At 44.0% G+C, this 27,998-nt stretch overlaps 1 protein-coding gene across 2 annotated transcripts in view; it reads left to right on the top strand.

Moving 5' to 3' along the window:
• TMEM135 (transmembrane protein 135) overlaps positions 1 to 27,998 on the top strand; it is a 426,102-nt gene that overhangs the window by 225,730 nt on the left and 172,374 nt on the right. For both annotated transcript variants that reach the window (XM_069759272.1, XM_069759273.1), the window contains exon 5: positions 10,912 to 10,977. In XM_069759272.1, coding sequence (XP_069615373.1) covers positions 10,912 to 10,977 — 66 coding nt within the window. The remainder of the gene's footprint in view (positions 1 to 10,911; positions 10,978 to 27,998) is intronic.

Raw genomic sequence — 27,998 nt, 5'->3', positions numbered from 1 at the left:
AGATCATATAACAGTCTAGGTGCCAGGCACCTCTTTTGGATGTTAATAGGGCCTAATAGGGTTTATAGAAAGTCCATAATGATTCAGCTCCACTTATCTCTTCCCTCATCTCGGACTACCCCCTCATGCTCTCTATTCTGCAAATGACTTGAGACTTTAAAGACTTAAGCCCCCGTCACACATAGCGAGATCGCTAGCGAGATCGCTGCTGAGTCACAAGTTTTGTGACGCAACAGCGACCTCAGTAGCGATCTCGCTATGTGTGACACGTAGCAGCGACCAGGTTCCTGCTGTGAGATCGCTGGTCGTGTCGGAATGGCCTGGACCGTTTTTTGATCGTTGAGGTCCCGCTGGGTAGCACACATCGCTGTGTTTGACACCTTACCAATGACCTCGTTGACAGGACGTCCCATTGAATCGTCATGAAATAGCATCGTTGTACAGGTCGCTACAGGTCGCCGCATCGCTGCTGCGTCGTTGGGGAGATCTCACTGTTTGACATCTCACCAGCGACCACATAGCGACGCAGCAACGATCCCTGACAGGTCGTATCGTTGTCGGGATCGCTTAAGCGTCGCTATGTGTGACGGGGCCTTTACAGTACCTCTTGCATAATTAGAACACCCTATTCCCATCTTTTAGACTTTTCTCGTGCTTCACCAGTTCTCCGGAATGCGCTACCCTAGACATTCAAATTCCCAACCTATACAGTTTAGGCGCACCTTAAAAATAAATGTTTTAGGCAATTTTATTACATTCCCTAACCGGACTTCTTTTTTCTTAGTCAATTATTTGGGGCCTAAGGGTTTCATGTTATATGTCCACAAGGTAACATGCCATGACTGTCTAATTTCCCAGGCATTTGTTAATGTTTTTGTGAATTGAATGCCCTACGACAGTATTTTATATAAGTGTAGATCTTGGCATATGATATATTTATCACTTATGATTTATTTGACACTTACAGGGACTCAAGGGATTCAAGCTTCAGGAGGCTAATTTGCATATTCCAGGTGCCTTCTGGGAGAAGCGAAGTCTCCCTAAGCTAGAAGATCGTTGGGTACAGCCGGGACCAGCTGCTTCGAAAGCATCACCAAACCAGGGATTCAAGCTTCAGGAGGCTAATTTGCATATTCCAGGTGCCTTCTGGGAGAAGCGAAGTCTCCCTAAGCTAGAAGATCGTTGGGTACAGCCGGGACCAGCTGCTTCGAAAGCATCACCAAACCAGGGATTCAAGCTTCAGGAGGCTAATTTGCATATTCCAGGTGCCTTCTGGGAGAAGCGAAGTCTCCCTAAGCTAGAAGATCGTTGGGTACAGCCGGGACCAGCTGCTTCGAAAGCATCACCAAACCAGGGATTCAAGCTTCAGGAGGCTAATTTGCATATTCCAGGTGCCTTCTGGGAGAAGCGAAGTCTCCCTAAGCTAGAAGATCGTTGGGTACAGCCGGGACCAGCTGCTTCGAAAGCATCACCAAACCAGGGATTCAAGCTTCAGGAGGCTAATTTGCATATTCCAGGTGCCTTCTGGGAGAAGCGAAGTCTCCCTAAGCTAGAAGATCGTTGGGTACAGCCGGGACCAGCTGCTTCGAAAGCATCACCAAACCGCGCGCCTTAAGGCGCGCGAATTTTTGCCTGTAGGACATTATTGCAAGAGAGCTTGGCTGAGTAGATTACACAAGAAGGAAAACACACAGCAAGTCAGCAGGATCTAGGAGCAACATGGCAGATGTGACAACCTACATGGTGAGCTGCAGCATGTGCTACATGTTCACAGATCGACCAGAAGAAGAATCCAATTTCACCTGTCAGAAGTGTAGACTAGTGGCCCTTTTAGAAGAAAAGGTGCGGGGTCTGGAAGAAAGAATAGCAACTTTGAAACTCATCAAAGAGAATGAAGACTTTCTAGACAGAACAGAAGCATCTCTACTGGTCACAGAAGGTGAAAAAAGTGTCAGAGAACCTCCAAAAGCAGATGAGTGGAAGCATGTGACCAAAAGAAGCAAGAAGACCATGGAGAAATCACCAACCACACAACTGAAGAACCGATATCAAATCTTTGTAGAGGATGAAGATGGCACACCTAAGAATGAAGCAATACCAGCAAGCAAAAAAGAAAAGGGCACACAGCAACAAGTGACAGCAAAAAGTACAGCCAAGAAGCAACGAAGAGTGGTGGTGGTGGGAGACTCACTACTGAGAGGCACAGAAGCAGCCATCTGCAGACCGGACATAACTGCAAGAGAAGTATGCTGCCTTCCAGGTGCGATGATCAAGGATGTGACCGATAGGATACCAAAGCTCTTCAGCTCCAAGGACGTCCACCCATTTCTTCTGATACATGTTGGCACCAATGACACGGCAAGGAAGGACCTACCGACAATCTGCAAGGACTTTGAAGAGTTGGGGAAGAAAGTAAAGGAACTGGATGCACAGGTAGTTTTTTCTTCTATCCTTCCAGTAGACGGGCATGGTACCAGGAGATGGAACAGGATCCTTGATGCAAACAACTGGCTAAGACGATGGTGCAGACAACAAGGATTCGGATTCCTGGACCACGGTGTGAATTACTGGTATGATGGACTCCTCGCCAGAGACGGACTACACCTCAACAAACCTGGGAAACACACATTCGCCAGAAGACTCGCTACACTCATCAGGAGGGCGTTAAACTAGAAGAAGAGGGGACGGGAAGAAAAACATTAGACTCGAACAAAGACGACCCAGGAAAACATACTCTGAAGGGAGGTAAGAACATTTCTAAAACAATCCACAGTGAGGAGATTGGAACAAAACAAAATCCTCTAAACTGCATGCTCGCAAACGCCAGAAGCCTGACAAACAAGATGGAAGAACTAGAAGCAGAAATATCTACAGGTAACTTTGACATAGTGGGAATAACCGAGACATGGTTAGATGAAAGCTATGACTGGGCAGTCAACTTACAGGGTTACAGTCTGTTTAGAAAGGATCGTAAAAATCGGAGAGGAGGAGGGGTTTGTCTCTATGTAAAGTCTTGTCTAAAGTCCACTTTAAGGGAGGATATTAGCGAAGGGAATGAGGATGTCGAGTCCATATGGGTTGAAATTCATGGAGGGAAAAATGGTAACAAAATTCTCATTGGGGTCTGTTACAAACCCCCAAATATAACAGAAAGCATGGAAAGTCTACTTCTAAAGCAGATAGATGAAGCTGCAACCCATAATGAGGTCCTGGTTATGGGGGACTTTAACTACCCGGATATTAACTGGGAAACAGAAACCTGTGAAACCCATAAAGGCAACAGGTTTCTGCTAATAACCAAGAAAAATTATCTTTCACAATTGGTGCAGAATCCAACCAGAGGAGCAGCACTTTTAGACCTAATACTATCTAATAGACCTGACAGAATAACAAATCTGCAGGTGGTCGGGCATTTAGGAAATAGCGACCACAATATTGTGCAGTTTCACCTGTCTTTCACTAGGGGGACTTGTCAGGGAGTCACAAAAACATTGAACTTTAGGAAGGCAAAGTTTGAACAGCTTAGAGATGCCCTTAATCTGGTAGACTGGGACAATATCCTCAGAAATAAGAATACAGATAATAAATGGGAAATGTTTAAGAACATCCTAAATAGGCAGTGTAAGCGGTTTATACCTTGTGGGAATAAAAGGACTAGAAATAGGAAAAACCCAATGTGGCTAAACAAAGAAGTAAGACAGGCAATTAACAGTAAAAAGAAAGCATTTGCACTACTAAAGCAGGATGGCACCATTGAAGCTCTAAAAAACTATAGGGAGAAAAATACTTTATCTAAAAAACTAATTAAAGCTGCCAAAAAGGAAACAGAGAAGCACATTGCTAAGGAGAGTAAAACTAATCCCAAACTGTTCTTCAACTATATCAATAGTAAAAGAATAAAAACTGAAAATGTAGGCCCCTTAAAAAATAGTGAGGAAAGAATGGTTGTAGATGACGAGGAAAAAGCTAACATATTAAACACCTTCTTCTCCACGGTATTCACGGTGGAAAATGAAATGCTAGGTGAAATCCCAAGAAACAATGAAAACCCTATATTAAGGGTCACCAATCTAACCCAAGAAGAGGTGCGAAACCGGCTAAATAAGATTAAAATAGATAAATCTCCGGGGCCGGATGGCATACACCCACGAGTACTAAGAGAACTAAGTAATGTAATAGATAAACCATTATTTCTTATTTTTAGTGACTCTATAGCGACAGGGTCTGTTCCGCAGGATTGGCGCATAGCAAATGTGGTGCCAATATTCAAAAAGGGCTCTAAAAGTGAACCTGGAAATTATAGGCCAGTAAGTCTAACCTCTATTGTTGGTAAAATATTTGAAGGGTTTCTGAGGGATGTTATTCTGGATTATCTCAATGAGAATAACTGTTTAACTCCATATCAGCATGGGTTTATGAGAAATCGCTCCTGTCAAACCAATCTAATTAGTTTTTATGAAGAGGTAAGCTATAGGCTGGACCACGGTGAGTCATTGGACGTGGTATATCTCGATTTTTCCAAAGCGTTTGATACCGTGCCGCACAAGAGGTTGGCACACAAAATGAGAATGCTTGGTCTGGGGGAGAATGTGTGTAAATGGGTTAGTAACTGGCTTAGTGATAGAAAGCAGAGGGTGGTTATAAATGGTATAGTCTCTAACTGGGTCGCTGTGACCAGTGGGGTACCGCAGGGGTCAGTATTGGGACCTGTTCTCTTCAACATATTCATTAATGATCTGGTAAAAGGTTTACACAGTAAAATATCGATATTTGCAGATGATACAAAACTATGTAAAGCAGTTAATACAAGAGAAGATAGTATTCTGCTACAGATGGATCTGGATAAGTTGGAAACTTGGGCTGAAAGGTGGCAGATGAGGTTTAACAATGATAAATGTAAGGTTATACACATGGGAAGAGGGAATCAATATCACCATTACACACTGAACGGGAAACCACTGGGTAAATCTGACAGGGAGAAGGACTTGGGGATCCTAGTTAATGATAAACTTACCTGGAGCAGCCAGTGCCAGGCAGCAGCTGCCAAGGCAAACAGGATCATGGGGTGCATTAAAAGAGGTCTGGATACACATGATGAGAGCATTAAACTGCCTCTGTACAAATCCCTAGTTAGACCGCACATGGAGTACTGTGTCCAGTTTTGGGCACCGGTGCTCAGGAAGGATATAATGGAACTAGAGAGAGTACAAAGGAGGGCAACAAAATTAATAAAGGGGATGGGAGAACTACAATACCCAGATAGATTAGCGAAATTAGGATTATTTAGTCTAGAAAAAAGACGACTGAGGGGCGATCTAATAACCATGTATAAGTATATAAGGGGACAATACAAATATCTCGCTGAGGATCTGTTTATACCAAGGAAGGTGACGGGCACAAGGGGGCATTCTTTGCGTCTGGAGGAGAGAAGGTTTTTCCACCAACATAGAAGAGGATTCTTTACTGTTAGGGCAGTGAGAATCTGGAATTGCTTGCCTGAGGAGGTGGTGATGGCGAACTCAGTCGAGGGGTTCAAGAGAGGCCTGGATGTCTTCCTGGAGCAGAACAATATTGTATCATACAATTATTAGGTTCTGTAGAAGGACGTAGATCTGGGTATTTATTATGATGGAATATAGGCTGAACTGGATGGACAAATGTCTTTTTTCGGCCTTACTAACTATGTTACTATGTTACTATGTTACATGTATATTTCTGCCTCACAAGCTGCACGATGTATACGTCCATTCAGAAAGGCTTGACCTGAAAATAATTTGCTTTGTACCCCATGGTGTAGTACATGGAAATACAGCTGCCTCGTCCCCGTACTTTTTGTTTGCATACCATAAAAGCAATCATTTGGAAGCTTTAAGATTGTCAATTAGCGAGTAGCTCCAGGTGGCCCGCCGTAGCCATGTTCTCCCTCCCCGCCATTGTCAAGCTGGTCTTGTAGTGTTAATCTTCTTAGTGGCACTCCACACATGTAGAGTGGAGGTCCCATCGAGAAATACATAGGGTTTAGATTTACAAGCTCTCGAAAACTTGCTTTATGTCATGAATGGCTTTGACATCTGGCGGTAACTGTGGTGCTGCGAAGAAGGGAATTAAGAGATCTCCGGGCTAGTCAAGGTGAAAAGAAGGTTATACACCCCAGTGGGTTTCTATAGGCACAAAGAAAGCCGAGCTGTATTGACACAGTACTCGGTTAGACTGAAACATCCTTAAAATGTTCAGAGGGAAGAGCCGAAGAAAGACATGCTCCCCTTCATTCTGCTCTTGGAGGCCATGTAATAGAATCACATCTTAACATGGTGGCCGATGGAAAGACGAACAGGTCAACGCTCTTACCACCACATTGTAGTCCGCGATGGTACAAATAACCAAATTCTACTCAAATGACCCGCTTATCCAGACCATTTACCCTAGACAATCAAGAGGAATGCGTCACTCCTTCTGGAATGTTTTAGTGCTGACAAAAGTCTTAGATGAGTCCTGCAGTCTTCCCCATGCATCATGTTTTGTGGTCTTTCCAGCAAGAAACTTTATTATAGGTTTCAGCCCAGCTCCAAACAAGACTTGCATTGTGTATACACAATCAGGAATAATGAAGACGTTGGACTTACCTTTAAAGAACAAGTGTACCTCTTATATGACATTATGTACATTAATATTAAGTAAAAATGTCATTTTTTAAAACATTTTTCTTATCTTCTATCTAACCTATTTGTTACGTGTACTATGCGCCAGAGCTGCACTCACTATTCTGCTGGTGCAGTCACTGTGTACATACATTACATTACTGATCTTGAGTTAGATCCTGTATTATACCCAAGAGCTGCACTCACTATTCTGCTTGTGCAGTCACTGCGTACATACATTACATTACTGATCCTGAGTTACATCCTTTATTATACTCCAGAGCTGCACTCACTATTCTGCTTGTGCAGTCACTGCGTACATACATTACATTACTGATCCTGAGTTACATCCTTTATTATACTCCAGAGCTGCACTCACTATTCTGCTGGTGCAGTCACTGTGTACATACATTACATTACTGATCCTGAGTTACATCCTGTATTATACCCCAGAGCTGCAGTCACTATTCTGCTGGTGCAGTCACTGTGTACATACATTACATTACTGATCCTGAGTTACATCCTGCATTATACCCCAGAGCTGCACTCACTATTCTGCTGGTGCAGTCACTGAGTACATACATTACATTACTGATCCTGAGTTACATCCTGTATTATACCCCAGAGCTGTACTCACTATTCTGCTGGTGCAGTCACTGTGTTCATACATTACATTACTGATCCTGAGTTACATCCTGTATTATACCCCAGAGCTGCACTCACCATTCTGCTGGTGCAGTCACTGCGTACATACATTACATTACTGATCCTGAGTTACATCCTGTATTATACTCCAGAGCTGCACTCATTATTCTGCTGGTGCAGTCACTGTGTACATACATTACATTACTGATCCTGAGTTACATCCTGTATTATACCCCAGAGCTGCACTCATTATTCTGCTGGTGCAGTCACTGTGTACATACATTACATTACTGATCCTGAGTTACATCCTGTATTATACCCCAGAGCTGCACTCATTATTCTGCTGGTGCAGTCACTGTGTACATACATTACATCAGTGGCGTAACTACAAAGTGAGGGGCCCCGATGCAAACTATCAAATGCCCCCCCCCCCGCGCCAAAATATTTCCCACCGAAATTCACATTTTCCCTATGCATTTCGCACACTATAGTTGAGTTGCAATGTTGTATAGTCTGATCTAATACTGCCCTGTAATCGCTGAGAAAAATGATTTTATAACTAACATGTCCCTATATTAATTAGGGCGATGTCTTCGGAAGTGCAGACTCTGGGCGTTCGTGTCCTCCCTCGCTCTAATTCCAAGCGCACTCCCAGCGTTTGAAATCTGTGTGCTGTTTCTTCCTGGTATGACGCTGCAGTGCGTCATTTCAGGACCTGTGCAGTGTGGGGGTGTATTGGGTGTACTGGTTGGCTCCGGAGCATGCGCACTGCACATTGTGACGCTGGTGAGTACACGCAATACTCCCCCACAGTGCACATGCTGGGCTCTGCCCACAGCCGTGTACCATTCTTCCCGACTCGGAAATTTACAGCCCGTACACACACGGCTTCGCTCCGAGAACCCCGTACACACACGCAGCTCTGCTCCTTACACCTTGTACACACGCCGCTCTGCTTCTTACACCTTTTACACACGCCGCTCTGCTCCTTACACCTTGTACACACGCAGCTCTGCTCCTTACACCTTGCACACGCAGCTCTGCTCCTTACACCTTGTACACACGCCGCTCTGCTTCTTACACCTTTTACACACGCCGCTCTGCTCCTTACACCTTGTACACACGCGGCTCTGCTCCATACACCTTGTACACATGCGGCTCTGCTCCTTACACCTTACACACGCAGCTCTGCTCCTTACACCTTGCACACGCAGCTCTGCTCCTTACACCTTGTACACACGCCGCTCTGCTTCTTACACCTTTTACACACGCCGCTCTGCTTCTTACACCTTTTACACACGCCGCTCTGCTCCTTACACCTTGTACACACGCTGCTCTGCTCCTTACACCTTGTACACACGCTGCTCTGCTTCTTACACCTTTTACACACGCCGCTCTGCTCCTTACACCTTGTACACACGCTGCTCTGCTCCTTACACCTTGTACACACGCAGCTCTGCTTCTTACACCTTTTACACACGCCGCTCTGCGCCTTACACCTTGTACACACGCAGCTCTGCTCCTTACACCTTGCACACGCAGCTCTGCTCCTTACACCTTGTACACACGCAGCTCTGCTTCTTACACCTTTTACACACGCCGCTCTGCGCCTTACACCTTGTACACACGCAGCTCTGCTCCTTACACCTTGCACACGCAGCTCTGCTCCTTACACCTTGTACACACGCCGCTCTGCTTCTTACACCTTTTACACACGCCGCTCTGCTCCTTACACCTTGTACACACGCGGCTCTGCTCCATACACCTTGTACACATGCGGCTCTGCTCCTTACACCTTACACACGCAGCTCTGCTCCTTACACCTTGCACACGCAGCTCTGCTCCTTACACCTTGTACACACGCCGCTCTGCTTCTTACACCTTTTACACACGCCGCTCTGCTCCTTACACCTTGTACACACGCGGCTCTGCTCCATACACCTTGTACACATGCGGCTCTGCTCCTTACACCTTACACACGCAGCTCTGCTCCTTACACCTTGCACACGCAGCTCTGCTCCTTACACCTTGTACACACGCCGCTCTGCTTCTTACACCTTTTACACACGCCGCTCTGCTCCTTACACCTTGTACACACGCTGCTCTGCTCCATACACCTTGTACACATGCGGCTCTGCTCCTTACACCTTACACACGCAGCTCTGCTCCTTACACCTTGTACACACGCCGCTCTGCTTCTTACACCTTTTACACACGCCGCTCTGCTCCTTACACCTTGTACACACGCGGCTCCGCTCCTTACACCCGCGGATCTGCTCCGTACGCCTCACACACAGCTCCGCTTCGTACACTCCGTACACACGCGGCTCCGCTCCATACACCTCATAAACACTCAGCACCACTCCATACACCCCATACATACACAACTCCGCTCACCTCTTTCACCCTCGGCTCAGCTTTGTACACCTCGTACACACCTGACTCCGCTCCGTACACCTCGTACACATTGCTCCACTACACACATACACGGCTCCGCTCTGTACACCTTGTACACACACGGCTCTGTTACATCCACACTGTAAACCCCTCCTGACCCCACACATAAACATCCCCTCATTCAGCACCATGACAATCAAGCACAGCAGAGTCCTGCATACACTGAGGCCACTGATCATGTGACCCCTGACTCCTCCCCTCCTGTGTCCTCAGCACAGGTCTTGTGCGCACATAACGTGTGTGTGTGTGTGTAAGCAGCACATCAGCACTTTACAGCCGCTTCATTCACCAGCTGCTGCCTTCCATCTCTGTCAAGCTTCAGTGACACGCCCAGCCCTTCTGCTAGGTCACATGTCCTTCATGGACACGCCCACTCGCTGCACACTGCTGGAAGTCTGGGGAAGCTGGCCGTTGTGGGCGTGGCCAGCAGGGTGCGTGACTTGTCTGCTTGTTTGCTGGACTGGGCGGGCCCCTAAACACTCCAGGCCCAGTCGCATTACATTACTGATCCGGAGTTACATCTTGTATTATACTCCAGAGCTGCACTCACTATTCTGCTGGTGCAGTCACTGTGTACATACATTACATTACTGATCCTGAATAACATCCTGTATTATACCCCAGAGCTGCACTCACTATTCTGCTGGTGCAGTCACTGTGTACATACATTACATTACTGATCCTGAGTTACATCCTGTATTATACCCCAGAGCTGCACTCACTATTCTGCTGGTGCCGTCACTGTGTACGTACATTACATTACTGATCCTGAGTTACATCCTGTATTATACCCCAGAGCTGCACTCACTATTCTGCTGGTGCAGTCACTGTGTACATACATTACATTACTGATCCTGAGTTACATCCTGTATTATACTCCAGAGCTGCACTCACTATTCTGCTGGTGCAGTCACTGTGTATATACATTACATTACACAGTGACTCCACCAGTAGAATAGTGAGTGCAGCTCTGGAATATAATACAGGATTTTATTTTCTGAGCCTTATATATTGGTTAATTCTATAGACAAGAATGGTGTTCATGGCTAGACATCCCCTTTTTATTACAATGTTAAATATAAAACTGTGTTTGTTGTATGATTATTCATTTATTCATATATTATTTGATGATTTATTGTTACTCATTGCTATTTTTATGCTGTTCCAACAGGCCTCGGAGACGCTGTTCCGCATGGGTGTGACCAGAGGTTACGTGAAGCCTATCAGACACGGGGAGGTAAGTGATCTCCTGATGATACATTTATCACTCATTTACATTCGGTCACAAGACGAGGTGATGTAGAAACCAAGCGAAATGTTTCCAGTCTGGTTACGTTTGGAGAAGACGAGCCGCGTCAGTGTCAGATGCAATCCACGACTTCTAGACTGCGAGTGATAATCCGTCAGAAGGTAGAAGGCTTCTCCAAGGAAGCTCTTCTAACATTATTCCTCCAGTAGTCAGTGCCTTGCGTTACGGGAATAGCCGGTAATAAGCCTGGGCAGGACTGTGACTTTTGTCTTTAGATCTGTGACATAAGAAGGTTAAGTTTCTTGAGTTGTCAGGTGAAATTTTCATTAAAGTTGACAAATGAAAGGTTTATTCCCCAAAAACTTCCCAGCAAATTCAGGGCTCAATAGCCCAAAAATGGAGATCTTGAGACCCACTCTGAATTGGAGGGGATGTGCGATTTTTGAGGCGTCTTCTCCATTCATTATCAAAGAGACCGCCAGAGAGCGCACAGTACAGCCCTTACGTCTTGTTCTGCCACTCCCATGGACAATGAATGGGGGGTTGAACATTTGCCCCACCGCTCCATTCAGGATGGGGTTATAGAGCCCCCCAATCTCGGGATCGCAGGACAGAGAATAACCGTTTAATGTTGTCATTTTAGGGCATTAAACCTTAAAAGGGTGTTTCAGGATTTTGCCGTAGAGACCTGCCGGTGGCATAGACCATCTGCCATTGAAGACGTTGGAGTACTTGTGTACTGTATGCGGGATGGAGTTTTGTGAGAACTAACCGTTGGCTGAAATAAACTTTTTGGCCACCTTTCGAAAGTTTAGCTCCTCTGTCTTCATAAATTTTGGCTTTGTGACAAATTAACTCAGTAATTGTATTTTTGGAAATTTTTGTGGCTAACGTAATAAAGGGATTCTTGGTGAATTCCCTTCCACCCACTCCGTCCTAACCGCTGACAATACGATGCCCATGCTCAGCAGCATGCGTGCCGCCACCTAAGCCGTTGTGATGGCCGCCTCTGTGGTCCCGCAAGGTGCATACATTTTCTCCCGACTTTGATGCTACATACCCTACAGAATATTTATGAGCGTCCAGTCGTCCCCGCCACGCTGGCGGTGAGATCTTATCTCGCTGGTTGCACATGGATTACACTCCTGCGGCAGTGGTTCTGACATAGGAGCACGTACGGGCGGTGCCAAGAATCAATTATATCAGCCAGGTTGGCAAAGCCTCTCGTATAGCTTCCTCTCTAACCACAAAGGGAGGATTATGCGAAGCATCATGAAAACGGAATTGTTTGATGGTAACTGCAGGATTCACATGAAAGGAACAGTGTTTAGTGATACAAGTACAATGCCACTTGAGATCCGGACCTAATTATTGAAATGATACAGCCTCTAATAACAGCATGTGACCGGGCAGGAATTCTGTAGACTGAGGATGCTCCGCTGCTCTTGTATTCAGGATAGAAAGTAAACCAGTTACGATGTCTCTGGACAGATTTTATTAGACCATTTAAGTTAAAGCATACGTGTCGTTTTAGAATAAGTTCCAGAGGCATCTGCAGCAGCATGGAAGATATCATACAGCAGTACTGAGCAGTGTAGCTGTAAATCCAGCTCTAGGGTGAGATAAACACTTACTAGAAAGTAGCAACAAGCACTTATCATTGTCAGATGAAACAAAGCAAAAGGGCAAGATCAGCAACCCGATGGCTTGATATTATTAAGATAACGATGGAGAAGACCCTGTTGGACCTATCTAGGCTCAAGATCATTCTTCCTACAGATCGTTCATCCATGAAGTCTCCATGGCTCGAGATCGAGACAAAGGTAGTGGGGAAAAAAAGCAGCACTTGTGCATCTTCTCCCTCTTCCTCTCCCTCTCTTATCCATAGACTTCAATAGGCAGCTGTACTTTGATCTCTCAGTTTACTGACATTCATGTTTGTCTTTAGCAGGAGGGATTTTTAGCAGATTTTTCAATCCTGTGTCTTATGTACTGACGTTTTTTGGACACCCCTAGTTACCCCTTGAGTATAGCGGGCTGGTACAGCCAGTCTCTGTAAGGCAAACATATGCATGGGCCACACATAGCTTGATGCTTTATATGGTTATTCGCACCTCGGCAAGTCAACAGCTAGGCAACCGGATAGGTAATATATTGCTGATGTCTCACTGTTAGGATCCCCACTGATCCCAAAAACAAGGTTCTAAAATGCCTCAATTACATGGCATTGGCAGGGCATTTGCACCACTGCTGTCTTCATTGTCTATGGGAGTGCTGCAGGGCCACAATCCCATAGACAGTGAATGACAGTATTGGGCATATGTGGTCATTGCTCCAATTAAATGGGGCATCTCAGAGCCCAATTATTGCGAATGCTGGGGTATGTAGTGGTCACCCCCATAGTGATCAGTACAGTATCACCTATCCTGTGGATATCATGATATGGGTGCGATATGTTACCCCACAAAGCTGGTTAGATGGGGTGAGGAGGAGTATGATATAGGGAAGTGTTTTGACACCAGTTTGTTTGCGCTTCATAGTTTCATCGTTTTAAAGTAGAAAAAGGGCACAAATTCGATCTATACCCTAGGCCTACCATGTCAAACAAGAGGAAGGCAAAAGCCTCATGAAACAGATGCTAATTGCCCCGTATTAAGAAAAAAATTCCATAGGTCACTCGGACTAGTTCCCTTGATCAAGGTCCCTTCTTCAAAATGTAATATTTATATCCTGTAATTTTAATTTTTTCCCAAGAAAGACATCCAGACCCTCCTTGAACTTTTTTTTAGTGAATTGTCCATTACATGTTTTAGCAGTGATAAAATCCAGTCTCACTGCTCACACAGTAAAGAATCCATAGTCTCACTGCTCATACAGTAAAGAATCCATAGTCTCACTGCTCGTACAGTAAAGAATCCATAGTCTCACTGCTCATACAGTAAAGAATTCATAGTCTCACTGCTCGTACAGTAAAGAATCCATAGTCTCACTGTTCGTACATTGAAGAATCCAAAGTCTCACTCCTCGTACATTGAAGAATCCATAGTCTCACTGCTGTACAGTAAAGAATCCATAGTCTCACTGCTGTACTGTAAAGAATCCATAGTCTCAATGCTCATATGGTAAATAATCCATAGTTTCACTGCTGTACAGTAAAGAATCCATAGTCTCACTGCTCATACAATAAAGAATTCATAGTCTCACAGCTCATACAGTAAAGAATCCATAGTCTCACTGCTCGTACAATAAAGAATTCATAGTCTCACTGCTCATACAGTAAAGAATCCATAGTCTCACTGCTCATACAAAAAAGAATTCATAGTCTCACTGCTCATACAGTATAGAATATATAGTCTCACTGCTCATACAATAAAGGATTTATAGTCTCACTGCTCATACAGTAAAGAATCCATAGTCTCACTGCTCGTGCAATAAAGAATTCATAGTCTCACTGCTTGTACAGTAAAGAATCCATAGTCTCACTGCTCATACAATAAAGAATCCATAGTCTCACTGCTCATACAATAAAGAATTCATAGTCTCACTGCTCATACAGTAAAGAATCCATAGTCTCACTGCTCGTACAGTAAAGAATCCAGAGTCTCACTGCTCGTGCAATAAAGAATCCAGAGTCTCACTGCTCATACAGTAAAGAATATATAGTCTCCCAGCTCATATATTGAAGAATCCACAGTCTCACTGCTCGTACAATAAAGAATCTATAGTATTACAGCTCATACAGTAAAGAATCCATAATGTCACTGATCATACAGTAAAGAATCCATAGTTTCACAGTTACCACAGTGAATTTCTCCACAGTACCCTCTACACGCATGGTATGGTGACCCCAACACCGTACGACACCCCAATTGTGATCCCCACACTGCCTTCCATATAGTGTAATGAGTCCCACCTAGTCCTCCATACAGTATAATGACCCCACATAGTCATCCATATAGAATAATGGCCCTCACATAGTTCTCCATGTAGTATAATGGGCCGCACATAGTCCTCCCTAAAGTATAATAGCTCCGCATAGTCCTCCCTAAAGTATAATAGCTCCGCATAGTCCTCCATACAGTATAATAGCCTACCAGGGTAGACCTACAAGAAGTGATCGGTGCAACCCAGTGTGATCCAACTTAGAAAAGCTGTGACAGATGCAGCACTGAATATAGGGGCAAAAGACGGGTGTAGCTTTGGGTGCTGCCCAATCTTAGCAGACCAGCTTGAGTATCAGATGGTCCCTGTCAAGAACCGCTCCGAGTTGGAGGTGCAAATAAGTTTGTTCTGCAGCCATGAATAGTTCTATACCAGGCGTGTGGTGTAACCCCGCCGTGGTGTCGGAGAGCCCCCTTACATGGAGACTTCTACAGCTTTCTACTATAATTTCAGAGAATGGTAACGCCTGGACCTGTCCATGACTAGTCCTGCTCTCAGCTGTCACTCACTGACAACAAGCCAAACTCTTGCAGAATGTTGAAGAATTTAATCTTAACATATATTACAGAGCGGTATACGGTCACCTATGCTGTAATTATGGGGCTGTAAGAAAGGCGCTGCGTGTAGAATTTCTGACCTCTGGGTTGACTGTGAGCTTGGTGTATGCAGCACAGGCAGTGGCGGTGTCCGTGCATCTATTGGTTCCCGCAATCATGTGATTGCCACGAGACTGGTCATGTGATCAAGCAGTTGGATCTTAGTCAACGCATTTGTCATGTTATTTAAAGAACAAGGAAGAAAATGTACCGCTCGGCTGCTGCAGCACCTCTTTTCACACAGTGTTTCTGTACCAGCGCCAGCATATACCACCTTCCTAGTTGCTGCAGAACCTCTTCTTATAGACATAGGGTTAATCCTTACACTATATGGCAGCTACTGCAGAACCTTATTACTAGTACAGGGCCAGCTAATTCCCCCTAGCTGCTGCAGAACTTCTTCTTATAGACATAGAGGTAGCTGCGGCTCATTTAGTAATGCTAGTACCAGTAAATACCCCCTAGCTGCTGCAGAACCTCTTATATAATGCATGCCAGCTGTTGCAGAACCTCTTATAGTAGTGCTAGTACCAGCATATACCCCCTAGCTGCTGCAGAACCTCTTATGCAGTGCATTACAAATGCTGCAGAACCTCTTTTAATAGTGCTAGTACCAGCATATATCGCTTAGCTGCTGAAGAACCTTTTCTCATGCAGTGCATGCTAGCTGCTGCAGAATCACTTTTCATGGTACTGTGCCAGCAAATACCCCCTAGCTGCTGCAGAACCTCATCTATAGACCTATGATCAGTCTATACAGTATATGCTAGCTGCTGCAGAACCTCTTTTAGTAGTACTAGGACCAGCATATACCCCCTAGCTGCTGCAGAACTTCTTCTCAAACAGTGTTCCAGTTGCTGTAGATTCTTTTCGTAGTACTAGGACCAGCATATACCCCCTAGCTGCTGCAGAACCTCTTACGCAGTTCATGCCAGCTCTTGCAGAATATCTTTTTGTAATAGCAGGGCAAGCATATACCTACAGCTGCTGCAGAACATATTCTTATAAACACAGGGTCAGCACATACAGTACAACATGTGCCAGTTGCTGCAGAACCTCTTCCTAAAGAGCGATGGTGCTATATGCACCATAGCACCTGCGAACCTCTTCTTAAAGCGCCAGGACCACTATATCCATCTTGGCAGCTGCACAACCTCTTTTTAAGGATCAGGTCCAGAGAAGCTAAACCTGGACACGGGGAGAAGGAAGGCGAGCGACAGATGAAGCTACCGGCGACTAATGAGTCTAGGATGGAGCTCATGCAAAGTGGATTTGGGGGTCTTCCCGTCTTAGCTGCGGGTAGGATTTTACGGCCCCCTCGATTCCAGATGTTTGGATGTGAACCTGTAGCTCCGATTCTGAATAATCCTCCGGTTCTGTTTGCAAAACCGTCAGTAAAATCTTGTCGATTGTTGTGGATTACATAATCCTAATAATCCATGGAAGGAGGTGACGGGCGACCCCCGAGTTATCCGCAGCGCGCCTGTTTACGGGTCACGTCTCGTTATACATTATTTTGTTTCTGCCCTTCACCCAGTGTGAATCCCGGCTTTTCTGTGTTAAATTTGGCCTTAGGCCGTGGAGCGTAGATGGATTTTCTGTGAGAATAACCAGAAGGGCCGGAAGGCTTGGAGGCCTGAGAGACCGCAATGTTTTTTTTGGAGGGGAAAGTTCTCTAGTGAAAGGTTACCCCGCTGTAGGAAAGCAGAGACGTAATCCCTCCAGGATAGCATTTTATTATTAATCAGCCCGGGCGTACAGGTCACAGGTATTTGCCTGCAGATGTGTGTTTTCCCTCCGTCTGACTTCATGCAATATATTCTCTGGCCCGCGCTGCCACATTTCATTGGGTTGTTCTGTTCCTAAGACTGTAAAATGAAAACCTTGTGAATTGTCCATATACTTGTTTTCAGCGCTTGCAACTAAAACTCCCAGCATGCCTTGATAGCCCAATAACAACATGCACTTTACTTTGGTATATTACTGAACATTATACAGCAGTTGGAAGATTATTAGTCGTCTCATAATTCGTTTTTACAGGCATTAGATATGTTAAAGTGGACCTGTCAATCATCATTAATTTGGCTTTATTTTTACCTGGGGTAAATGCTGCTGTTCTCCTGAATCTGACTTTGTTTTTTCCTTTTTTCCTGCGCCTCGCCATGCCCGAAATATTCCCCTTCTTCCTTGCATATATGAAGATCTTTTTGTAGATCTGAAGCCTCTGTCACTTCCGCTCTTTTCCCTGCCTCCTGCTTGACTGACTGCTCCTTTGCCTGAAGTCACACAATCACACAAAATAGAAGCTGTCAGTCAAGCAGGAGGCGGCGGCACTGGGCGGGGAATAGAGCTGGAGCGACAGAGGCTTCATATCTACCATAGTCATTTGCATACTAAATGAAAAGCTAATTTCAGTAACGAAGGAACAGACCTGTCATGTAAAGGTTTTGCTGGGCTCTGAAATAGCTACATGCGCATATAAATAGTTTAGGGTTTGGTGGAGGGGGTGAAATCCTGCTGACAGATTCACTTTAAAGCCAAGCGGACATGGTCCTCAACTTCTGTGTGAATGTCTTTTTGAGGACTGCGCCCAGTTGTCTCACAAGTCTATAGGGAAAAGGGGGTATAAACATATATAGATAAACACTTTAGCAAAAAATGTGTATGAGACTGAAATCAAAATGAAAGGGTTCTTAGACTTCAGCAAAATTGTATTCAGTGGCTGCAGTTGAAACCAGGGAGGCCCAAGTTTGAGCAGAAAGGAACCAAAGAGGTCCAAGATTTTAGCAGAAAAGAACCTAAGAGGTCCAAGATTTTAGTAGAAAGGAACCAAAGCTGACCAAGATTTTAGCATCAATGAACTAAAGCTGACCAAGATTTTAGCAGCAAGGAACCAAAGAGGTCCAAAATTTTACCAGAAAGGAAACAAATTGGTCAAAGATTTTAGCTGAAAGGAACCAAAAGGTCCAAGATTTTAGCAGAAAGGAACCAATGAGGTCCAAGATTTTAGCAAAAAGGAACCAATGAGGTCCAAGATTTTAGCAGAAAAGAGGCAAAGGAGGTCCAAGATTTTAGTAGAAAAACACCAAAGAGGTCCAAGATTTTAGCAGTAAATAACAAAAAAGTCCAAGATTTTAACAGAAAGGAACCTAAGAAGTCCAAAATTTTAGCAGAAAGGAAACAAATAGGTCCAAGATTTTAGCAGAAAGGGAACAAAGAGGTCCAAAATTTTAGCAGGAAGGGACCAAAGAGGTCTAAGATTTTAGCAGAAAGGAACCAAATGGTCCAAGATTTTAGCAGAAAGGAACCAATGAGGTCCAAGATTTTAGCAGAAAGGAACCCAAGAGGTCCAAGATTTTAGCAATAAGAGACCAAAGAGGTCCAAGACTTTAGCAGTAAGTAACCAAAAGGTCAATGATTTTGACAGAAAGGAACCTAAGAAGTCCAAGATTTTAGCATAAAAAAACCAAAGAGGTCCAAGATTTTAGCATCAATGAACCAAAACTGACCAAGATTTTAGTAGCAAGGAGCCAAAGAGGTCCAAAATTTTAGCAGAAAGGAAACAAATTGGTTAAAGATTTTAGCAAAAAGGAACCGAAGAGGTCCAAGATTTTAGCAGAGAGGGACCAAAGAGGTCCAAGATTTTAGCAGAAAGAGACCAAAGAGGTCCAACACTTTAGCAGTAAGTAACCAAAAGGTCAATGATTTTAACAGAAAGGAACCTAAGGAGTCCAAGTTTTTAACATAAAGGAACTAAAGAGGTCCAAGATTTTAGCAGAAAGGAACCAATGAGGTCCAAGATTTTAGCAGAAAGGAACTAATGAGGTCCAAGATTTTAGCAGAAAGGGACCAAAGAGGTCCAAGATTTTAGCAGAAAGGAACCAAACGGTCCAAGATTTTAGCAGAAAGGAACCAACGAAGTCCAAGATTTTAGCAGAAAGGAACCAACGAGGTCCAAGATTTTAGCAGAAAGGAACCGATGAGGGCCAAGGTTTTAGCAGAAATGAACCAATGAGGTCCAAGATTTTAGCAGAAGGGAACCAATGAGGTCCAAGATTTTAGCAGACAGGAACCAATCAGGGCCAAGGTTTTAGCAGAAAGGAACCAAAGAGGTCCAAGATTTTAGCAGAAAGAGACCAAAGAGGTCCAAGATTTTAGCAGAAAGGAACCAATGAGGTCCAAGATTTTAGCAGAAAGAGACCAAACAGGTCCAAGATTTTAGTAGTAAGCAACCAAAAGGTCCAATATTTTAGCAGAAAGAAACCTAATAGATCCAAGAAATCGTGTCTTCATCAAGTGCTGAGAGAGAAGCTGTAGCCTAATGTTAGTGATACTTCATACACTGCCCATAGCCAATCACAGAGCAATGACGCTTTGTTATTAAAGTAACCATACTGTGGGAGAATTTCTAGAGTTATCCCACCTTCCAAGAATATTTTACGAAAAAAAAAGACACTGTAAATACATTATCTTTTACGGATTCTCAGTTACATCTTGTATTATACCCCAGAGCTGCACTCACTATTCTGCTGATGGAGTCACTCTGTACATACATTACATTCCTGATCCTGTTCTGATCCGAGTTACATCCTGTATTATACCCAGAGCTGCACTCACTATTCTGCTGGAGTAGTCACTGTGTACATGTTAAATATGCTTATTTTGGACATTTATTTAATCAGGACTATTCACCAGGTGCATACTCTTAAAGAAAAAATGTAATGATATTCTCATACAAAATGTAGTGGTTTATTGAATTGTCGACAGAAAAACCACATTGGAGCAAACATAAAAATAGATGAAATGGTTACGAACAGATTGTCCATTTGTAAATATCAGCGCTTGTTACTCATCTTTCCCAAAGTTCTGAATGGTAAAAACCGTCTGTCTGTGTGAAATCTGAAGTCATCATGGCTACCAGTTGGTTGTTCCTTCCTAGTGTGACTTGTCTGACGTCCATGGAGAATGATGGTGAAGGCAGGAGGTGACAGCTCCCACGTGACAAAGGCCCCCTCCACCTCCTAAGAGACGTTATTTATATGTCCCACAGACCACGTGTTCAATGTATATGGTGTTGACTTATACGCTGAGCGATATATATATATACAGAAATAGCTTTTTGTAATGTCAGCAAGAAGCAATGTGCTCAGTACAGAATAAAAATAATTCAATTAATAATTGTTATTTAACAGTACATACATTACATTCCTGATCCTGTACTGTTTCTGAGTTACATACTGTATTATAATCCAGAGCTGCACTCACTATTCTGCTCGGGCAGTCACCGTGTACATACATTAAATTCCTGATCCTGTACTGATCCCTAGTTACATCCTGTATTAAACCCCAGAGCTGCACTCACTATTCTGCTGGAGCAGTCACTGTGTACATATATTACATTCCTGATCCTGTACTGATCCCGAGTTACATCCTGTATTATACCCGAGAGCTGCACTCACTATACTGCTGGGGCAGTCACTGTGTACATACATTACATTCCTAATCCTGTACTGATCCTGAGTTACATCCTGTATTATACCCCAGAGCTGCACTCACTATTCTGCTGGTGCCGTCACTGTGAACATACATTACTGATCCTGAGTTACATCCTGTATTATACTCCAGAGCTGCACTCACTATTCTGCTGATACAGTCACTGTGTACATACATTACATTACTGATCCTGAGTTACATCCTGTATTATACTCCAGAGCTGCACTCACTATTCTGCTGGTGCAGTAACTTTGAACATACTGTACATTACATTACTGATCCTGAGTTACATCCTGTATTATACCCCAGAGCTGCACTCACTATTCTGCTGGTGCAGTCACTGTGTACATACATTACATTACTGATCCTGAGTTACATCCTGTATTATACTCCAGAGCTGCACTCACTATTCTGCTGGTGCAGTCACTGTGAACATACATTACATTACTGATCCTGAGTTACATCCTGTATTGTACCCCAGAGCTGCATTCACTATTCTGCTGGTGCAGTCACTGTGTACATACATTACATTACTGATCCTGAGTTACATCCTGTATTATACTCCAGAGCTGCACTCACTATTCTGCTGGTGCCATCACTGTGAACATACATTACATTACTGATCCTGAGTTACATCCTGTATTATACCCCAGAGCTGCACTCACTATTCTGCTGGTGCAGTCACTGTGTACATACATTACATTACTGATCCTGCACTGATCCTGTATTATACTCCAGAGCTGCACTCACTATTCTGCTGGTGCAATCACTGTGTACATACATTACATTACTGATCCTGAGTTACCTCCTGTATTATAGCCCAGAGCTGCATTCACTATTCTGCTGGTGCAGTCACTGTGTACATATATTACATTACTGATCCTGAGTTACATCCTGTATTATACTCCAGAGCTGCACTCACTATTCTGCTGGTTCAGTCACTGTGTATATACATTACATTACTGATCCGGAGTTCCATCCTATATGATACCCCAGAGCTGCACTCACTATTCTGCTGGTGCAGTCACTGTGTACATACATTACATTACTGATCCTGAGTTACAGTTAGGGCCAGAAATATTTGGACAGTGACACAAGTTTTGTTATTTTAGCTGTTTACAAAAACATGTTCAGAAATACAATTATATATATAACTAGATGGCAGCCCGATTCTAAAGAATCGGGAGTCTAGAATCCATATATACTTTATTTATTCAAATGTAAGAATAATACAATTAATAAATAATAGTAAGAAAGAACAAAAATAATAGGCAGTATATGGAGAAAACACCAAACAAAAGTTCAAAATTGGTGTGAAAATGTCACTGAACCACTTCACAACTAAATATATATAGTTTTGGTAAATGGTATTATCATTTTTTTGACGAAATTCGGCAGGAGCTTGAAGAGCAACGTCACTGGGCCCGCCTCCACGCAGTAGAAACTTGCTGTGAGGTAAAAATTCAAAAATCACACCAAAATGGCGGGCGGAGTGTGTCACAGTACGGCACGTTTCTGATTGGTCTTTCGCAGCAGGCGGCAACCAATCAGACACTGGACACTGTTGACGTCACTTATCTCCGGACATTATCTCCGCACATTAGCTCCGGACATTAGCTCCGGACATTAGCTCCGGACATTAGCTCCGGACATTAGCTCCGGACATTAGCTCCGGACATTAGCTCCGGACAAAGCCACGGAAGTTGGCACAAATTGCAGGAAGTAGTATTCTAGGCAATTATATATTAGATATGGGCTGAAAGTGCACACTCCCAGCTGCAATATGATAGTTTCCACATCCAAATCGGGGAAAGGGTTTAGGAATCATAGCTCTGTAATGCATAGCGTCCTCTTTTTCAAGGGACCAAAAGTAATTGGACAATGGACTCTAAGGGCTGCAATTAACTCTGAAGGCGTCTCCCTCGTTAACCTGTAATCAATGAAGTAGTTAAAAGGTCAGGGGTGGATTCCAGGTGTGTGGTTTTGCATTTGGAAGCTGTTGCTGTGAGCAGACAACATGCGGTCAAAGGAACTCTCAATTGAGGTGAAGCAGAACATCCTGAGGCTGAAAAAAAAGAAAAAATCCATCAGAGAGATAGCAGACATGCTTGGAGTAGCAAAATCAACAGTTGGGTACATTCTGAGAAAAAAGGAATTGACTGGTGAGCTTGGGAACTCAAAAAGGCCTGGGCGTCCACGGATGACAACAGTGGTGGATGATCGCCGCATACTTAATTTGGTGAAGAAGAACCCGTGCACAACATCAACTGAAGTCCAGAACACTCTCAGTGAAGTAGGTGTATCTGTCTCTAAGTCAACAGTAAAGAGAAGACTCCATGACAGTAAATACAAAGGGTTCACATCTAGATGCAAACCATTCATCAATACCAAAAATAGACAGGCCAGAGTTAAATTTGCAGAAAAGCACCTCAAGAAGCCAGCTCAGTTCTGGAAAAGTATTCTATGGACAGATGAGACAAAGATCAACCTGTACCAGAATGATGGGAAGAAAAAAGTTTGGAGAAGAAAGGGAACGGCACATGATCCAAGGCACACCACATCCTCTGTAAAACATGGTGGAGGCAACGTGATGGCATGGGCATGCATGGCTTTCAATGGCACTGGGTCACTTGTGTTTATTGATGACATAAGAGCAGACAAGAGTAGCCGGATGAATTCTGAAGTGTACCGGGATATACTTTCAGCCCAGATTCAGCCAAATGCTGCAAAGTTGATTGGACGGCGCTTCATAGTACAGATGGACCATGACCCCAAGCATACAGCCAAAGCTACCCAGGAGTTCATGAGTGCCAAAAAGTGGCACATTCTGCAATGGCCAAGTCAATCTCCAGATCTAAACCCAATTGAGCATGCATGTCACTTGCTCAAATCCAGACTTAAGACGGAAAGACCCACAAACAAGCAAGACCTGAAGGCTGCGGCTGTAAAGGCCTGGCAAAGCATTAAGAAGGAGGAAACCCAGCGTTTGGTGATGTCCATGGGTTCCAGACTTAAGGCAGTGATTGCCTCCAAAGGATTTGCAACAAAATAATGAAAATAAAAATATTTTGTTTGGGTTATGTTTATTTGTCCAATTACTTTTGACCTCCTAAAATGTGGAGTGTTTGTAAAGAAATGTGTACAATTCCTACATTTTCTATCAGATATTTTTGTTCAACCCTTCAAATTAAACGTTACAATCTGCACTTGAATTCTGTTGTAGAGGTTTCATTTCAAATCCAATGTGGTGGCATGCAGAGCCCAACTCGCGAAAATTGTGTCACTGTCCAAATATTTCTGGCCCTAACTGTACATCCTGTATTATACCCCAGAGCTGCACTCACTATTCTGCTGGTGCAGTCACTGTGTACATACATTACATTGCTGATCCTGAGTTACATCCTGTATTATACCCCAGAGCTGCATTCACTATTCTGCTGGTGCAGTCACTGTGTACATACATTACATTACTGATCCTGAGTTACATCCTGTATTATACCCCAGAGCTGCACTCACTATTCTGCTGGTGCAATCACTGTGTACATACATTACATTACTGATCCTGAGTTACATCCCGTATTATACCCCAGAGCTGCCTTCACTATTCTGCTGGTGCAGTCACTGTGTACATACATTACATTGCTGATCCTGAGTTACATCCTGTATTATACCCCAGAGCTGCATTCACTATTCTGCTGGTGCAGTCACTGTGTACATACATTACATTACTGATCCTGAGTTACATCCTGTATTATACCCCAGAGCTGCACTCACTATTCTGCTGGTGCAATCACTGTGTACATACATTACTGATCCTGAGTTACATCCCGTATTATACCCCAGAGCTGCACTCACTATTCTGCTGGTGCAGTCACTGTGTACATACATTACATTACTGATCTTGAGTTACATCCTGTACTATACCCCAGAGCTGCACTCACTATTCTGCTGGTGCAGTCACTGTGAACATACTGTACATTGCATTACTGATCCTGAGTTACATCCTGTATTATACCTCAAAGCTGCACTCACTATTCTACTGGTGCAGTCACTGTGTACATACATTACATTACTGATCCTGAGTTACATCCTGTATTATACTCCAGAGCTGCACTCACTATTCTGCTGGTGCAGTCACTGTGAACATACATTACATTACTGATCCTGAGTTACATCCTGTATTATACCCCAGAGCTGCACTTACTATTCTGCTGGTGCAGTCACTGTGTACATACATTACATTACTGATCCTGAGTTACATCCTGTATTATACCCCAGAGCTGCACTCACTATTCTGCTGGTGCAGTCACTGTGTACATACAATACATTACTGATCCTGAGTTACATCCTGTATTATACCCCAGAGCTGCACTCACTATTCTGCTGGTGCAGTCACTGTGAACATACATTACATTACTGATCCTGAGTTACATCCTGTATTATACCCCAGAGCTGCACTCACTATTCTGCTTGTGCAGTCACTGTGTACATACATTACATTACTGATCCTGAATTACATCCTGTATTATACCCCAGAGCTGCACTCACTATTCTGCTGGTGCAGTCACTGTGAACATACATTACTGATCCTGAGTTACATCCTATATTATACCCCAGAGCTGCACTCACTATTCTGCTGGTGCAGTCACTGTGAACATACATTACATTACTGATCCTGAGTTACATCCTGTATTATACCCCAGAGCTGCACTCACTATTCTGCTGGTGCAGTCACTGTGTGTTGTGAATTCTGTTGTTAAGCTCCCTCCTGTGGTCATGAATGGTACTTCGGCTGGTTCTGTCCATGGGCTTCCTCTGGTGGTTGTGAGTGGAGCTGCGGCTTCTGAGGTTCCTTCCACAGGTGACGAGGTTAATTCGTTAGCTGGCTGCTCTATTTAACTCCACCTAGATCATTGCTCCATGCCACCTGTCAATGTTCCAGTATTGGTCTGGTTCGCTCCTGGATCGTTCTTGTGACCTGTCTTCCCAGCAGAAGCTAAGTTCCTGCTTGTTTTTCTCTGTTTGCTATTTCTTCTGTCCAGCTTGCTATTTTGATTTTTGTCTTGCTTGCTGGAAGCTCTGGGACGCAGAGGGAGCGCCTCCGCACCGTGAGTCGGTGCGGAGGGTCTTTTTTCGCCCTCTGCGTGGTCTTTTTGTAGTTTTTTGTGCTGACCGCAAAGTTACCTTTCCTATCCTCTGTCTGTTCAGTAAGTCGGGCCTCACTTTGCTAAATCTATTTCATCTCTGTGTTTGTAATTTTCATCTTAACTCACAGTCATTATATGTGGGGGGCTGCCTGTTCCTTTGGGGAATTTCTCTGAGGCAAGGTAGGCTTTATTTTTCTATCTTTAGGGCTAGCTAGTTCCTTAGGCTGTGACGAGGTGCCTAGGGAGCGTCAGGAGCGCTCCACGGCTATTTCTAGTGTGTGTGATAGGTTTAGGGATTGCGGTCAGCAGAGTTCCCACGTCTCAGAGCTTGTCCTGTATTATTAGTAACTATCAGGTCATTCCGTGTGCTCTTAACCACCAGGTCCATTATTGTCCTCACCACCAGGTCATAACAGTACAGGTGGCCAAAAGTATTAATGCATCTCAATAGAGGGATAAGAGAAGTTCTGAGACCATTTTTTTTTCTTTGCAGTGTGTTTTGTCTCTCTTTTCCCCTTTACCTCTGGGTGGTTCAGGATACAGGTGTAGATCAAGGTCTGTCCTCTTGTATGGATAATCTGACTGCAAGGGTACAAAACATTCAAGATTTTGTGGTTCAGAATCCGATGTCAGATCTATCCCAAAAAAACAAATCAGGAATAGAAATCCTAGGCTCTAAGTTTCTGAATTTCAAAAATAATTGTAAATTGTTTCTTGCTTTGAAACCTCGCTCCTCAGGTGACCCTGTTCAACAAGTGAAAATCATTATTTCTTTGTTACGTGGCGACCCTCAAGACAGGGCATTTTCCCTTGCGCCAGGAGATCCGGCATTGCGTGATGTTGATGCGTTTTTTTCTGGTGCTTGGATTGCTTTATGATGAACCAAATTCAGTGGATCAGGCAGAGAAAATCTTGCTGGCTCTGTGTCAGGGTCAGGATGAGGTAGAGATATATTGTCAGAAGTTTAGGAAGTGGTCTGTACTCACTCAGTGGAATGACTGCGCTGGCAGCAATTTTCAGAAAGGGTCTCTCTGAAGCCCTTAAGGATGTCATGGTGGGATTTCCCATGCCTGCTGGTCTGAATGAGTCTATGTCTTTGGCCATTCAGATCGATTGACGCTTGCGTGAGCGTAAAGCTGTGCACCGTTTGGCGGTATTATCTGAGCATAGACCTGAGCCTATGCAATGTGATAGAACTTTGACCAGAGCTGAACGGCAAGAACACAGACGTCGGAATGGGCTGTGTTTTTACTGTGGTGATTCCACTCATGCTATCTCCGATTGTCCTAAGCGCACTAAGCGTTTCGCTAGGTCTGCCACCATTGGTACGGTACAGTCGAAATTTCTATTGTTCGTTACTCTGATTTGCTCTTTGTCATCCTATTCTGTTATGGCATTTGTGGATTCAGGCGCTGCCCTGAATTTGATGGACTTGGAGTTTGCTAGGCGCTGTGGTTTTTTCTTGGAGCCCTTGCAGTATCCTATTCCATTGAGAGGAATTGATGCTACGCCTTTGGCCAAGAATAAGCCCCAGTACTGGACCCAATTGACCATGTGCATGGCTCCTGCACATCAGGAGGATATTCGCTTTTTGGTGTTGCATAATCTGCATGATGTGGTCGTTTTGGGGTTGCCATGGCTACAGGTCCATAATCCAGTATTGGATTGGAAATCTATGTCTGTGTCCAGCTGGGGTTGTCAGGGGGTACATGGTGATGTTCCATTTTTGTCTATTTCGTCATCCACCCCTTCTGAAGTCCCGGAGTTTTTGTCGGATTACCGGGATGTATTTGATGAGCCCAAATCCAGTGCCCTACCTCCTCATAGGGAT

The sequence above is a fragment of the Ranitomeya imitator genome, chromosome 3 (assembly GCF_032444005.1).
Source record: "Ranitomeya imitator isolate aRanImi1 chromosome 3, aRanImi1.pri, whole genome shotgun sequence".
In the NCBI taxonomy this organism is placed as follows: domain Eukaryota; kingdom Metazoa; phylum Chordata; class Amphibia; order Anura; family Dendrobatidae; genus Ranitomeya; species Ranitomeya imitator.
The sequence above is the reverse complement of the archived record's forward strand: the minus strand, read 5'-3'. Positions and strand labels throughout refer to the sequence as shown.